The 14,498-nt window shown below is 37.1% G+C and overlaps 1 protein-coding gene across 1 annotated transcript in view; it reads right to left on the bottom strand.

Annotated features, from left to right (window-relative positions):
- Positions 1–14,498, bottom strand: part of LOC110541030 (solute carrier organic anion transporter family member 6A1-like) — a 100,203-nt gene that overhangs the window by 71,405 nt on the left and 14,300 nt on the right. Inside the window, exons 5-6 of the mRNA XM_060367827.1 lie at positions 7,915–8,030; positions 4,086–4,129 (exon numbers count right to left, since the gene is read on the bottom strand). Of these exons, the coding sequence (XP_060223810.1) occupies positions 4,086–4,129; positions 7,915–8,030 (160 nt within the window). The remainder of the gene's footprint in view (positions 1–4,085; positions 4,130–7,914; positions 8,031–14,498) is intronic.

Below are 14,498 nucleotides of genomic sequence, written 5' to 3'. Positions count from 1 at the left end.
GACAACACATGCTGGAGAGGATGTGGAGAAAGAGGAACCCTATTCCATTGCTGTTGGCAATGTAAATTTGTACAACCACTTTGGAAATCAATCTGGCACTTTCTCACACAATTAGGAATACTGCTTCATCAAGATCCAGCTATACCACTCCTTGGCATATATCCACAAGATGCTCAAGGATACAACAAAGACATTTGCTCAACCATGTTTGTAGCAGCTTTATTTGTAATAGCCAGAAGCTGGAAACAACCCAGATTTCCCTCAGTTGAAGAATGGGTACAGAAATTGTGGTATAGATACACAATGGAATACTACTCAGCAATTAAAAACAAGGAAATCATGAAATATGCAGGTATATGGTGAGATCTATTAAAGATCATCCTGAGTGAGGTATCCCAGGAGCAGAAAGACGCAATTGGTATATACTCACTCATAAGTGGATATTACACATATAATATAGGGTAATCACACAAAAAAACTGCATACCTGAGAAAGCTAATCAAGAACTAGGATCCTGGGTAGGATGCTCAGTCTTCATTCAGAAAGGCAAAAGGGATGGACTTCAGAAGAGTGAGAAAACATGGAACAGGACAGCTGCCTATCACAGAGAGTCTCCGAAAAAGTCTACCCAGCAGGGTATCAAAACATATGGTGAGACTCATAACCAAACTTTGGGCAGAGTGCAGGGAACCTTATGAAAAAAAGGGGAGATAGAAAGACCTGGAGGGGACAGGAGCCTCACAATGAGAGAAAAAGTACCAAAAAATCTGGACAAAGTGGTCTTTTGGGAGACTGATAACTCCAACCAAGGATAATGCATGGAGATAACCTAGATCCCCTGTACAGATGTAGCCCATGGCAATTCACTGTCCAAGAGGGTTCCCTAGTAATAGAAACAGGGACTGTCTGTGACATGAACTCATGGGGTGGCTCTTTGATCACCTTCACCTGAGTGGGGAACATCCTTACCAGTCCACAGATGAAGACAATGAAGCCAGTCCTGATGAGACTTGATAGACTAGGGTCATATGACTAGGGAAGGGGCATAGGAAAAGAAGAGGGAGGGAGGGAGGGTGGGGTTGAGAGGGTTGGGGGAGGGGACTACTGTTGGGATAAAAACAATAAACTGTTATAAATAAAAATAAAACAAAGTTTTAAAACAAGAGAAAAATCTGTATACCTAAAGAAGCTAAACAAGTAGGAGAATGCTGGGTAAAATGATAAATCCTCACTCAGAAAGACAAATGGTATAGACATCTGAAGAGGGAGAAAACAGAGGACAGGACAGGAGCCTATCACAGAGGACCTCTGAAAGGCCCTACCCAGCAGGGTATCAAAGCAGATACTGAGACTCATAGTCAAACTTTGGGCAGAGTGCAGGGAATCTTATGAAAGAAGGGGGAGATGAAAAACCTGGAAGGAACAGGAGCTCCACAAGGAGAGCAACAGAACCAAAGTGTCTGGGCACTTGGGTCTTTTCTGAGACTGATACTCCAACCAAGGACCATGCAAGGAGATAACTTAGAACCCCTGCTCAGATGTTGCTGATGGCAGCTCAGTGTCTGTGTAGGTTTCCTAGTTAGGGGAACAGGGACTGTTTCTGATAGGAATTCAGTGGCTGGCTCTTTAATCACCTCCTTTTGAGGGGGAAGCAGCCTTACCAGGCCACAGAGAAAGACAATGCTGCCAGTCCTGATGAGACCTGATAGGCTTGGGGGTCAGATGGAATTGGAGAAGGACCTTCCCTATCAGTGGACTTGGAGAGGGGCATGGAAGGAGATAAGGGATGGAGGGTGGGATTGTAGGGGACAAGGTAGGTGGCTATATCTGGGACACAAATGAATAAACTGTAATTAATATAAAAAATAAAATAAATGTTAAAAATATAAAAAATAACAATAAATTTGTGTAGAATAGATAACTAGCTGTGGTGCTTCATATCTTAAACTATATAACTCCAGAGGCTGAAGACAGGTTAAATGTTCAAGAGTAGCCTGAGCAATGTAGTGCAAATTTAAAATTAAATTAAAGTCTTGTTGGAATATAATCACTTACTTCAAAGGTTTCTGGATTTAATAAAGAGAGATTGAATAAGTGCAGGTGAAAATAAATCTTATATTGCGCATCTACTTAATTTTTAAAGAATTCATCTACTTCATACCTTCTTCAACAATTTAATTCAAATATAAAAATGACAGTTCAGTTCTAAAAACAATATATATCTTAAAATTCACAGTAAGACCAAGGACAGTCAAAATCATTTTGGACAGTAAGGACACAGCTCGAAGCATAAGACATGATTTCAAGTTATGCTACAGAACCACATATAAAAAGAGCATGGTACTGGAACAAAAGTAGACTAGTCAACCAATTGAATAAAAGATCTACATTTTAGCTGGGTGTAGGGGTACACACCTATAATTTCAGCACTTGGGGAGGCAGAAGCAGAGAATCCTCTGTGAGTTCTAGGCTAGCCTGCTCTACAAAGTGAATCCAAGACAGCCACGGCTACATGGAGAAACCCTGTCTCTAAAAACCAAAATAAATAAATTGAAAATAAGAATAATAAAAATAATAATAAGAAGAATAAACTTTACATACTACTCCTTTCAACTATGGCTATCTGAGTTTTGAAAATGAAGCCCAAAAATACAGATTAGAGAAGTTAGCCTATTTAATAAATGATGCTGAAAAAACTGGATATTTATAGGGATAAGAATGAAATTTGATATCTCTCACTCTGCACAAAGAATCAGATCTAACTAGACCAATGAAGCCAGTAATAGTCTAGAATCTCTGAAATAACTAGAGGATAAAGTTGGGAGTACATTTATATATAAATAAAGGAATTTCTAAACATTGATTCCAATGAATTGAGAGGTAATGTAAACAATGGAATGTGGAATCTCATGAGATCAAATAATTGCTTTTCTGCAAAGGAAACTATTAATTGAATGAATGTGTAGTCTAGTAAATGAAAGAACCTCTTTCCCTGGTATATGTGTGACAGATGACTAGGATGTACAAGAGACAACTAAACCTAAAAGAAGCAAACAAACTTTGTAGGGAACTGTGCTCAGAGTTCTCTAAAGAGGAAGGAAATATAGCTAGTAAATATTTTCAAAGGAACAAGGGCCTCTTCCTTGATGAAGCTTATTTCTCTAGTTCTCAGTGTTCCTTAATTGCCTATAGTTCATTCTCTACAGTTGAGACATAGATGAAGGGGGTTGGAAAGAGAAGGAGAAAAGGAAGGGAAAAAGGGAAGAGCCATAGGGAAGAGTCATAATATGTTTTAATTTACAAGTAAAAAGTAATTTTAAAAGGGGTGGGATATTTTGAGTAGAGCAACAGGCTGAGCAATGAAATATCAAGTATCTGCAGGAAAGAAAAAGTAACTGGAAAATGGGAAGATAGAGATACAATTCTAACGTGAACTTAAAAAAAGAATCAATTGATGTTATTTTGAAGACTTCTGGAAGTTATACTCAGAGTGTAAAAATCACTAAAAATAAATAAAACTGATATATGAAAATTACAACCATGTAATCTATATGCCAGACAGAAAGTTTTAAGTAGAAGAAAACCACTCAATGTAGGACTAGTACAATGTAGGACTAGTAGGACTAAGAGACTTCCTCTGCATCTTGGCATCTATTACTTAAGTAGGCCTATTTCTCATCTATAGCAACAAAAGATTTAATATTCAATATTGTGTGTGTGAGGAGAAGGGAGTATGTGTTGATACAAGTTTTTCCAATTCATATCATCTTGTTAAATGTCATATTTATTTCTGTTTGTCATATTTTACATTATTTTGTATTTATATTATTTTGTATTTATACTAGACATATCCTTAACAACACCAAATAATGAGTTTTTTTCCATTATAAGAAAAATTAGTAATTTAAATGAGGCTCCAAAACTTTCACCCAAATTTAGTAAGCCCTTTGTAATTTTCTTAATTTTATAAAAAATTTAAATAGGTCACCCTAACTCGCTTGTTAACAAAAATATTATACCTTAAGAGCTTGCCACAAACCCATCACATGAAGTTCCATCTCCTTATCTTTAAGCCTCCTGTCAACGGTGGAAGGTTTCCTTTCTTTCCGAAGTCTTATCTTTTGTGCACCTATAGGTCACAAGAAAAATAATCTTATGATATTTCAAGGTCAGTAAGAAAATATGAATCATGCATTTGTACACATTTTAATAATCTCAGTTTGACACGAAAATGCAAGGAATTACTTTAAAAGAACTAACATCAATGCATATTTTAGAATGTAAATTCTTTGACAGTAGTGCTTTGCAAAAGACAATTATTTGATAATGAAAATTTCTCACATCTGTACTGCCCAGGACTGTAGTCCACCACTCTGTGGGTTCTTAGGTACTGGGAGTGGGTTCCTTAGTTGTCAGTCATTCCTATAGCTGAAATAGTTTATTCTTAATATATAATTCAATAGCCACATTCAATAAATATCTTTGATGACAAAGATCTAAAATGAGCTCAAAGAACTGCTTTCAAATATCATAAAGTGTTTTGTGGTAAATAAAAAGCACTGCTGAGTGGGAACATTTTGTAATAGTACAGAGTAATAACATGGTAGTAGTAGTAGTAATATTAACAAACGTTAACTATAACATTTTTATTCTCATACATGAATCACTACACTTTTTCTTACAGACATCCATTATCCTGTCCTCGTCCTTTCATCTTTCTTCTCACATAGCTCCTGTTCCCCTTTCATGTCCTAAATGTATGTGCCTTTTCAGTCTTATTCCTGCAAGTTTAATGAGTTTTCTCTACATCAAAGTGAAGCATCCCTAGGGATCTTTAACTTTATTTTCATGTGTATATGTCATCATACTCTGCTCTTATTTGTTCCCTCTTCCTATTGCTCTTCCATACATCATCTACCCCTTCCAGCCAAACCCTTTCTCAAGTTCTACTTACGTGTTATTTGTATTTCATTACAGTATATCCAACTTCCCTTAAGTTCTTTTTAGACCCTCACATGATATCCTTTCTAGTTCAGTCACAACCATAACCCTCTCTCCACCCCACATGTGCACATTCACACACACACACACACACACACACACACACACACAATGTGTACAGACATACATATTCTAAAATTCATAAAATTCATATACCACATATGGATGAAAAACATTTGATATTTGACCTTTTGAGTCTAACTGGTTTGAATTAACATAATTTCTAGTTCTATCAGTTTTCTTAAAATGTTCATGGTTTCGTTTTTTACTTATGGTAGAATAAAAATCTAGTTTTCATAGATCACGGTGTCTGCAGGTGTCAGGCAGGGAAACAAGCCATGAAAAAGTGAGAATGCAAACTCAGTTCAGACTGACTTCCTGATTCCTGAATCAAACCACAAGAGATCTGATTCCAAGCAGTTTGTTGTCAGCATATTTAAACACAATATAATCTGGAAAAATGTTTTCTGGAGTAACACAATTCCTAGTGCATAAGGAGGCAATAATTACATCCAGTCTCAGCACAGGGTACATGTCATTTTTTTTTATTGTTACATTTTTTATTAAGTTCCTTTAAACTACTGTATTGTATGTAGCCTTTCACTTTCTTTTTTTTTTTCCATAATTTTATTTTTCTGATTAGTTACATTTTGTTAATTCTGTATCCCAGCTGTATCCCTCATTCCCTCCCAATCCCACCCTCCCTCCCTCATCTCCTCCCTGCCCCTATCCAAGTCCACTAATAGGGGAGGACCTCCTCCCCTTTCATATGACTCGCTTTTGTCAAGTATTTTCCGGACTGGCTGCAAAGTCTTCCTCTGTGGCCTAAGAGTACTGCTCCTCCCTTGGGAGGTGGGGAGGTCAAAGAGCTCTACATGTCATTTTTTACAAGAAGATGGGTTCCAGAGATAGGCTACCTCTATTGGCTTAAGGACCTAAATAAAATCTGGCCAGCTCTTGGTCATATAGACAACATCTAGTTCATTTTGGTTATCAGTCCCTCTGATCCCACTTGTGGGAACCCTTGGAGAAAAGGATAATATAAGAGTCATTTAGCTGAATGTGGTGGTGCACGCTTGTAATCCCAGCAGTTGGGGAGGCAGAGGCAGGAAGATCTCTGTGAGTTCGAGGCCACCTGATCTACAAAGTGAGTCCAGGACAGCCAAGGCTACACAGAGAAACCCTGTCTCAAAATAAAAGAGAGAGAGAGAGAGAGAGAGAGAGAGAGAGAGAGAGAGAGAGAGAGAGAGAGAAGAGAATTATTAGTTATCTCAGGTCCTGGTTATGGTAGCTTGGAGGAGCCCCTGGCTGTTCAGGTAATGTAAGTGTCATTAAGATTACTAGACACTTCTGGTCCTGACTGTAGGAGCTTCTATGGCCTGATCCAGCAGATAACACAGACCACCAGCCTCCAATTCCCAGCTCTCTGGATGGAAAAACAAGTTATGTGTCCATATCTTTGAGAGGACAATCCTGTGTGCTTAACATTCCTGCTTTCTCTGGAGACTTGTGGGTATAAGAACCTTCGTGCTCCCAGCACACACATACCACATTTATTTTTTATTCTATAAAGCTATGAAAATCTTGACTGGTTCAGTTTTTTCAGTTACTGTAAGTAGTGAAGCAGTTAAGCAACGATACAGAGCTGTATTTGTGACAGAATCCTCAGGCATACATATACATACATATAACTATGTCATATGATAATTATAGCTTAAATTTTTAAAAAAAGGTTTTTAATTATGTGAAATATGTGGGTTTGGGGTGTCTATGTGTAGTGTGTGTATGTGTGTGTGTGTGTGTGTGTTTGCGCAAATAGGCAATTGCTCGTGGATCCCAGAGATATAGGCAGTTGTGACCTGACTTAACTCCTGTGCAAGAGTGGCTTGCATTCTTAACTACTAAGACGTCTCTCCAGCTCCTTATTTTCAAGACATTTTTGAGAACCCTGCAGAGTTTATATATAATTTTACAAGTTTATACTTCCTCAAGCAGTGAATAAAAGCTTTTCTTTCAACACATCCTCATTAGCATTTATTCTCTTGATTACAGATGTTCTACCCAAGAGGATTCAGAATTTCAATGCAGGTTTAGTTTGTACTTAATGGGAAAGGATGTTGAGCATTTTTCAAATATTTATTGTCCTTCTGTGTTTCATTAAGAAATTACTTAGTTTTAACATATGTTTTGTTAATGGTGAGCTTTTATTTTCAGAACTCTTTCAGCTATGTCCCAAATGTTTGTGTATATTGTATTTTCATCTTTCATTTCTATTTGTGTTTGCTTAATAACTGAATAATCAGATTTTTTTCCTGGCTATATCTGTTTTATGGCTACTTGCTCTTGTCATCACTAGGAAGTCCATTCATTCACTGCATTCAAAACTTCTTTGGGATTCTAATGTATACTGAAGACTAGCTGAGACATCCAGCTTCATGAATTGAAAAACTACAGGGGTCTTGGACCCCACACTTATAGGTAGATATTTTTTGATTAGCTGGGCCACAGCCTATGAGTCATTCTAATAAACCCCTTTCTATATATAGAGAAAGATTCATTCTATAAGTTCTTTTACTCTAGAGAATTATGACCCTCACACTAGAAAAATAAAATTGCATATACTTCATTTTTAAAAGACAGCTACGCACTTTAAAAATGAGATTATTAAAAACAAATAATATGCAGCATAAATATATACTAATGAAGTTCATATAACATAGTGCATAAATATAATTTTTGGATATGATATTGCTTGATTTGGTTAAAAATACACCATGACAGTATATTTCTTTATTATAGAACAATACCAGTAAGAGGAGCATATTCATAAAGATATGTAGTTTATTGGTACCTTGAGAATAGGAACTGAGGGTATAAATTACTATAACTAATTAATTATATTTTAACACTCACCAGGTAAATTAGTTGGAAAACACATCAGTGGAAAAAATAAGAACCAAGCAAGTAGAGTGGCACCAAGAAATCCAACCAACCAATTGCTCTGCCACCATTTATACTGATGATTTGACCTTGAATAGAGAAAAGTAGGAAATTTCAATTAGGGGCATTAAAAAAAAAGACAAATCATAATTAGTTGGGAGAAAGGAAGAATTTTCTGTTAAGTTACATCCACCTGTAATTTGTCACTATTAATTTTTGGATTTTGCTGACAATGGTTGCTTGTTAGTACTCAATGTTATGGTTTGTTTTTACTCCTATCAGAGCCTAGCTTTCCCACTTGCCTTTCCAGTGACACTACTAAGGTAGCAGAAGTTGCTGTTTATTCTTATTTAAAGCTTTCTTCTTTTTATTTTGTGCCTCTGGAAAACCAAGTCATGCCTCTTTATCCTGCTCCTTTAAATCTTGAACCTGGACCTCTGTAGCAGGAAGCTTTATTCTTTAAAAGTTGCACAACTTATCTTGTATATGACATCTGACCCTTGAGGTCACATGTCATCTGAAATCCCTTCCTTCCAGTCCCTTGTGTTAGGTGTACTTGATACTTAGTGTGGTCTTTCCAGTTTTCCTATAGGACCAATTTATTTTCTTCCTAAGATTTCCTTTGTTTCTCACAGAGTTTAGCAGCTGAGTATACTTGGAATGATTTTCAAAGTTACCAAGGGTTTTTTGTTTGTTTGTTTTAGTGATTTAGAAATAAGACCTACAGAAGTCAATGAATACAGTAGTAATAATATTTCAGCTCCACACCTGTGGAAAACTTAACAGTGCCCAGCCAGACATTATAAACAATGGATGCCCTTTCAGAGAACAGGGTTTGGGTTCCAGTACTCACATAGTGGTTAACAGGATGGGAGCCTACCACAGATGTCCTCTAAAACACTCCACCCAGTAGGGGATTGAAGCAGATGCAGAGACTCGCAGCCAAACTTTGGACAGAGCACAGGGAGTCTTATGGAAGAAGGGGCAGATAGAAGGACTGGGAGGGAAGAGGAGACCCACAAGGAGACCAACAAAGCCAAAACATCTGGGCCCAGGGAGGACTGCAGAGATTGATGTATCAACCAAAGACCATGCATAGGAAGGACCTGGATCTCCTGCCCAGATGTAGCCCATAGACAGCTCAGTCCTCATGTGGGTTCCCTAGTAGGAGGGGAAGAGAGTTCTCTGACGTGAACTTGGTGGTCTGCTACTTGCTCACTTCTCTATGGTGGGCCATCCTAACCAGTACACAGAGAAAGAGGATCTGGAAAGTACTGATGGTACCTGATAGGCTAGGGTCAGACAGTAGAAGAGGAGGACTTCCCCTATCAGTGAACTAGGGGAAGGATAGAAGGGAGGGAGAGAGAGGAAGGTGGTTACAACTGGGATACAAAGTGAATAAATAATAATAATAGTAGTAGTAGACATTAAAATAACAATCATCTGTATGTTAGGTTACAAAGGATTCAACACCCTCTTCTCCACTCTGCAGGCAGCTCACACACAAGATACAGACATATGTACTGCAAACACACACACAAACACACACACACACCAAATAAATCTTCTTTTTTTAAACTAAAATCTTTGTAGCTGGGCAGTGGTGGTGCATGCCTTGAATCCCAGCACTTGGGAGGTAGATGCAGGTGGATCTTTCTGAGCTCAAAGCCAGCCTTGTATACAGATCGAGTCCAAGACAACCAACTCTACACCAAGAAATCCTGTCTCAAAAAAGAACCAAAACTGAAACCAAAACAAACAAAACTAAACCAAAAGTCTTCACCAACCAGATATTGTAAGACGCTCTCTTTTACACCAACTTGCTTTGAAGGAGCTCTTGTCCTACAATAGTTGATGAGTTCATCAGGCTTTCTCTTTTATAAAATGTGGAAATGTTTGCAGTGTTAGTCACTGGTGAGGTAACTCCTTACCTTTCGAGGGTGTCATTCAGAAATATAGGTTTTCAACCCGCAGTGACATAGTGTCCCAACCTTCACTTTCACACTCAGCTTGTCCTATATGTTAATATGTAACATCCATCGGAGCTACATCTTTTTTTTTCTTGTTATTATCTGTTTACTGTTGTTTGTTTACTGTCATTATTTACTTATTGTTGTACTGAGGATTGAACCCAGGTCCTTCCACATGTTAAGCAGGAGCTCCGTAACTAAAGAACACCCTATTCTTCTTTTAGAAAGATTTCAAGGCCACTCTAAGATGCACAGCCTCACCTTAACCCCCAAACTCTTGAGCATCTATGGCTCACCACTGCCTTGGCTGACTGTTGCTTTTAGTATCCAGAAATGTGCTTCTTAGTACTTTGAATTCACCTGTCTGGTTTTTTTTTTTTTTTTTTTTTTTTTTACTATAGTATCACACATGACACAATTATTTCATACAATGTATAATTGTACATCTAGAATAGCTGAGGCCACAACTATATGTAAATCCTTAAACAAACTATTAAATGTAAGCAAAACTTTGGCAGGTGATTATATTTACCAGATACATTTTGAAATCAAAGTATTTTCCTCATCCTAGAAATAGATGTTTAAAAACTAAAGATTATTATGATTCCACTTAAAACATAAAGACTAGGAAAAATATCACTGTATGTTGTTTTCAGTTATGGAAAAGTAATAATGATTTTCAATGAGACACATGAATTTAATTGAAATCTAAATGCTTTGGTCATTATCAGAATGCTGAATTAACCAAGAAGAGTAATCAAATTTATTTTAAGTAATTCCAAATCCAATTTATTTTTAAAAATATATGTATGTATGTATATATGTGTGTGTGTGTGTGTGTGTGGTGTGTAGAGATACATGAGTGTTTTGCCTGCATGTATGTAGTACACCATATGCAGAGTACAACCAAGGTTCTCTAAATGAACAAGTGATTGCTGTTGGTGACCCGTCTTTTCAGCCTGAAAGATACTTTTGTAAAACTAGACCCTGTTAATTGATAAAGTCTGACAATTTGGATGTGTGCTTATGGAAAGTAAAATTTACAATAAAATATAAAATATTAAAAAGTGGAGCTTTTACACAGAAATAAGTAAATATGTCATGGAACATATTACAGTATAAAAGAAGAAAAAACTGTAAAAACTCCAAAGAAAGTAGTTTTAGAAGGATCATGGACACTCAAATACAATAGAGTACATAAGCTGGCATTGTGCTAAACAAGCACAACCTGAAAACATTTCCTCTGCAGCTGGGAATGTAAAATGCATATTGAATCTCTGCATCCCTTACTCGAGAGAGCCCTTAAAGCCTTAACTGGAGCAGCTGGGCAAGGAAAAGAAATAGAAGAAATTATACACAGGAAGGGGGAAAACAAATCTATTTAAAGATGATAAGATCCTATATTTAAAACACCCTAAAGACTCAGCCTGAAAACTCTTAAGAGAGTATTATTATAAACACTTATATCAGAGTAGCAGAAGAGAAAATTTGTGTATAAAGATTAGGGACTTTCCTAGAACCAATAAGAAGCAAACTGAGAAAGAAACCAGGGAACGACATTCACAGTTGCACCAAAGCATGAATAAAGTACCTACAGAAAACTAATGAAAGTAAAGAACAATATGGTAAAGTACACAAAATAATAGACCATAGAAAATCTTCAAGAACTGGAGAAAAAAAAGCCAGTAAGAGATGGATTGACTTCTGTATACATGAGTTAGGAGAATTAATAGAATTAATATTGTGAAAATCAAAATATTACTGAAATGTGTTATATATAGACGGAATAAGAATCAAATACTAATGGCATTTTTTTTTAATTAGAAGAAATATCCTAAAATTCAGATGGAGACACAAAGACCATAAACAGCTTAAGTGTCTGAGGAAATGCAAGGAAGGAGAAATTACCAAATTTTTTTTTTTTTAAATTTGCTCATGTGCCATATTATTATTAAACCCATGGTAACTAAAACAATACTGTACAATAAAAGATCTTCAGGAGTATATCCATTCCTGATATCAAGCTGTACTATAGAGTAACAGTAATAAAAATAGCATGGTACCAGCATAGAAATAGACTGGTGGATTAATGGAGTCTGTAGGACATATTATGGATCTTGAGGTAGTACTATTCCGAATTTTCTGAGAAAGAGTGGTATTGATTTCCAAAGTGGTAGTTCAAGTTTACGTTCCCACCAGCAATGGAGGAGGGCTCCCTTTTCTCCACATCCTCTCCAGCATTTAGGCTTTTTCTAAATTTATTTTTTATTTTTATTAGTTATAGTTTATTCACTTTGAATCCCCCCTGTAGCTCCCTTCCTCTTCCCCTCCCAATCCCACCTTCCCTCCCTCTTCTGCACCCATGCCCCTTCCCCAGTCCACTGATAGGGGAGGTTTTTGATCTTAGCCATTCTGAATGGGTGTAAGATGAAATCTCAGGGTCTTTTTGATTTGCGTTTCCCTGATGCTTAAGGACATTGAGCATTTCTTTAACTGTTTCTCTGCCATTCAATATTCCTCTGTTGAGGATTCTCTGTTTAGATCTGTACCCCATTTTTTAATTGGATTACTTGATTTGTTGCTTTTTAACTTCTTGAGTTGTTTATATATTCTGGATATCAGCCCTCTGTCAGATATAGGGTTGGTGAAAATCCTTTCCCAGTCTGTAGGCTGTCGTTTTGTGCTGACAACAGTGTCCTTTGCTTTACAGAAGCTTTTCAGTTTCATGAGGTCCCATTTACTGATTGTTGATCTTAGAGTCTGTGCTGTTGATATTCTGTTCTCTTGTGCTAATGAGTTCATGGCTCTTCTCCACTTTTTCTTCTAACAGATTTAGTGAGTCTGGTTTTATGTTGAGGTCTTTGATCTGCTTGTACTTCAGTTTTGTGTAGGGTGATAAGTATGGATCTATTTGCATTTTTTCTACCTGTAGACATCCAGTTAGACCAACACAATTTGTTGAAGATGCTGTCTTTTTTCCATTGTATGGTTTTGGCTTCCTTCTCAAAAATTAAGTATCCGGGTGGGTTTATTTCTGGGTCTTCAATTTGATTCCATTGATCCATCATTCTCTTTCTATGCCAGTACCATGCAGTCAAGATAAGATTTTAAAATTTTTATCTCTATAAAAATATAATATTTAGTCCAGATTTTCTTTTTATATTTTTAATTAATTTTTTATATTGATTACAGTTTATTACCTTTGTATTCCAGCTGTAGCCTCCTCTCTCATTCCCTCCCAATCCCACCTTTCCTCTCTCATCTCCTCCTTTCCAAGTCCTCTGATAGGGGAGGTCCTCTTCCATCTGACCCTAGCTTATCAGGTCTCATCAGGACTGGCTGCATTGTCTTTCACTGTGGCCTGGTAAGTCTGTTTCCCCCTCAGGGGGTGTGGTCAAAAAGCCCAACACTGAGTTTATGTCAGAGACAGTCCCTGTTGCCCTTACCAGGGAACCCATTCAGACACTGAGCTGTCAAGGTCTACATCTGAGCAGGGATTCTAGGTTATCTCCATGCATGGTCCTTGGTTGGAGTATCAGTCTCAGAAAAGACTCCTGTGCCCAAACACTTTGGTTCTGTTGCTCTCCTTGTGGAGCTCAATGTCCTCTCCAGGTCTTACCATCTCCCCGTTCTTTCATAAGATTCCCTGAACTCTGCCCAAGGTTTGGTTATGAGTCTTAGCATCTGCTTTGATACACTGCTGGGTAGAGTCTTTCAGAGTCCCTCCGTGGTAGGCTCCTGTAATTTTTCCTGTTTTCTCCTTCTTCCAATGTCCATCCCATTTGTCTTTCTAAGTGAGGATTGATCATCTTACCCACGGTCCTTGTTCTTGCTTAGCTTCTTTAGGTGTACAGATTTTAGTATGTTTATCCTATATTATTGTTCTAGTATCCACGTATAAGTGAGTGCATACTGTGTTTGTCTTTCTGCTTCTGGAATAACTCACTCATCAAAAACTCATGTGATAGTACATGCTGGAGAGGGTATGAAGAAAGGGGAAGCCTACTCCATTGCTGTTGGGAATGTAAACTTGTACAACCATTTTAGAAATCAGTCTGGCATTTTCTCAGACAATTAGGAATAGTGTTTCCTCAAGATCCAGCTATACTACTCCTAAGCATATATCCAAAATATGCTCAAGTACACAAAAGAACATTTGCTCAAACATCTCATAGCAGCTTTATTGGTAATAGTGAGAACCTAGAAACAGCACAGTTGTTCCACAACTGAGGAATGGATACTGAAATTGTGGTACATTTACACAATGGAATACTACTCAGCAATTAAAAACAAGGAAATCATGAAATTTGCAGGCAAATGGTGGGATCTAGAAATGATTTTTTCTTTTAAAAGTGTTTTTCAAATTTTATTTTTTCAATTCTGCATTCCTGTTTATTATATGCTATGAAAAGAAGTTATTGTATAATTTTCAGGAGTTGGTACATTCTATCATGTAGGATCTGGTGATTCAAGAAAAGTCTTCAGGTTTGGAAGCAAGCATCTTTAGACAATAAGGCATCTTGCTGGCCCTATTTTAACCATATGACATCAACAGCTTTGTCACTAGTTTATCAGAAATTCTAACCA

Source organism: Meriones unguiculatus, chromosome 15 (genome assembly GCF_030254825.1).
Source record: "Meriones unguiculatus strain TT.TT164.6M chromosome 15, Bangor_MerUng_6.1, whole genome shotgun sequence".
Classification (NCBI taxonomy): domain Eukaryota; kingdom Metazoa; phylum Chordata; class Mammalia; order Rodentia; family Muridae; genus Meriones; species Meriones unguiculatus.
This window is presented reverse-complemented; position numbering and strand designations above follow the sequence as displayed.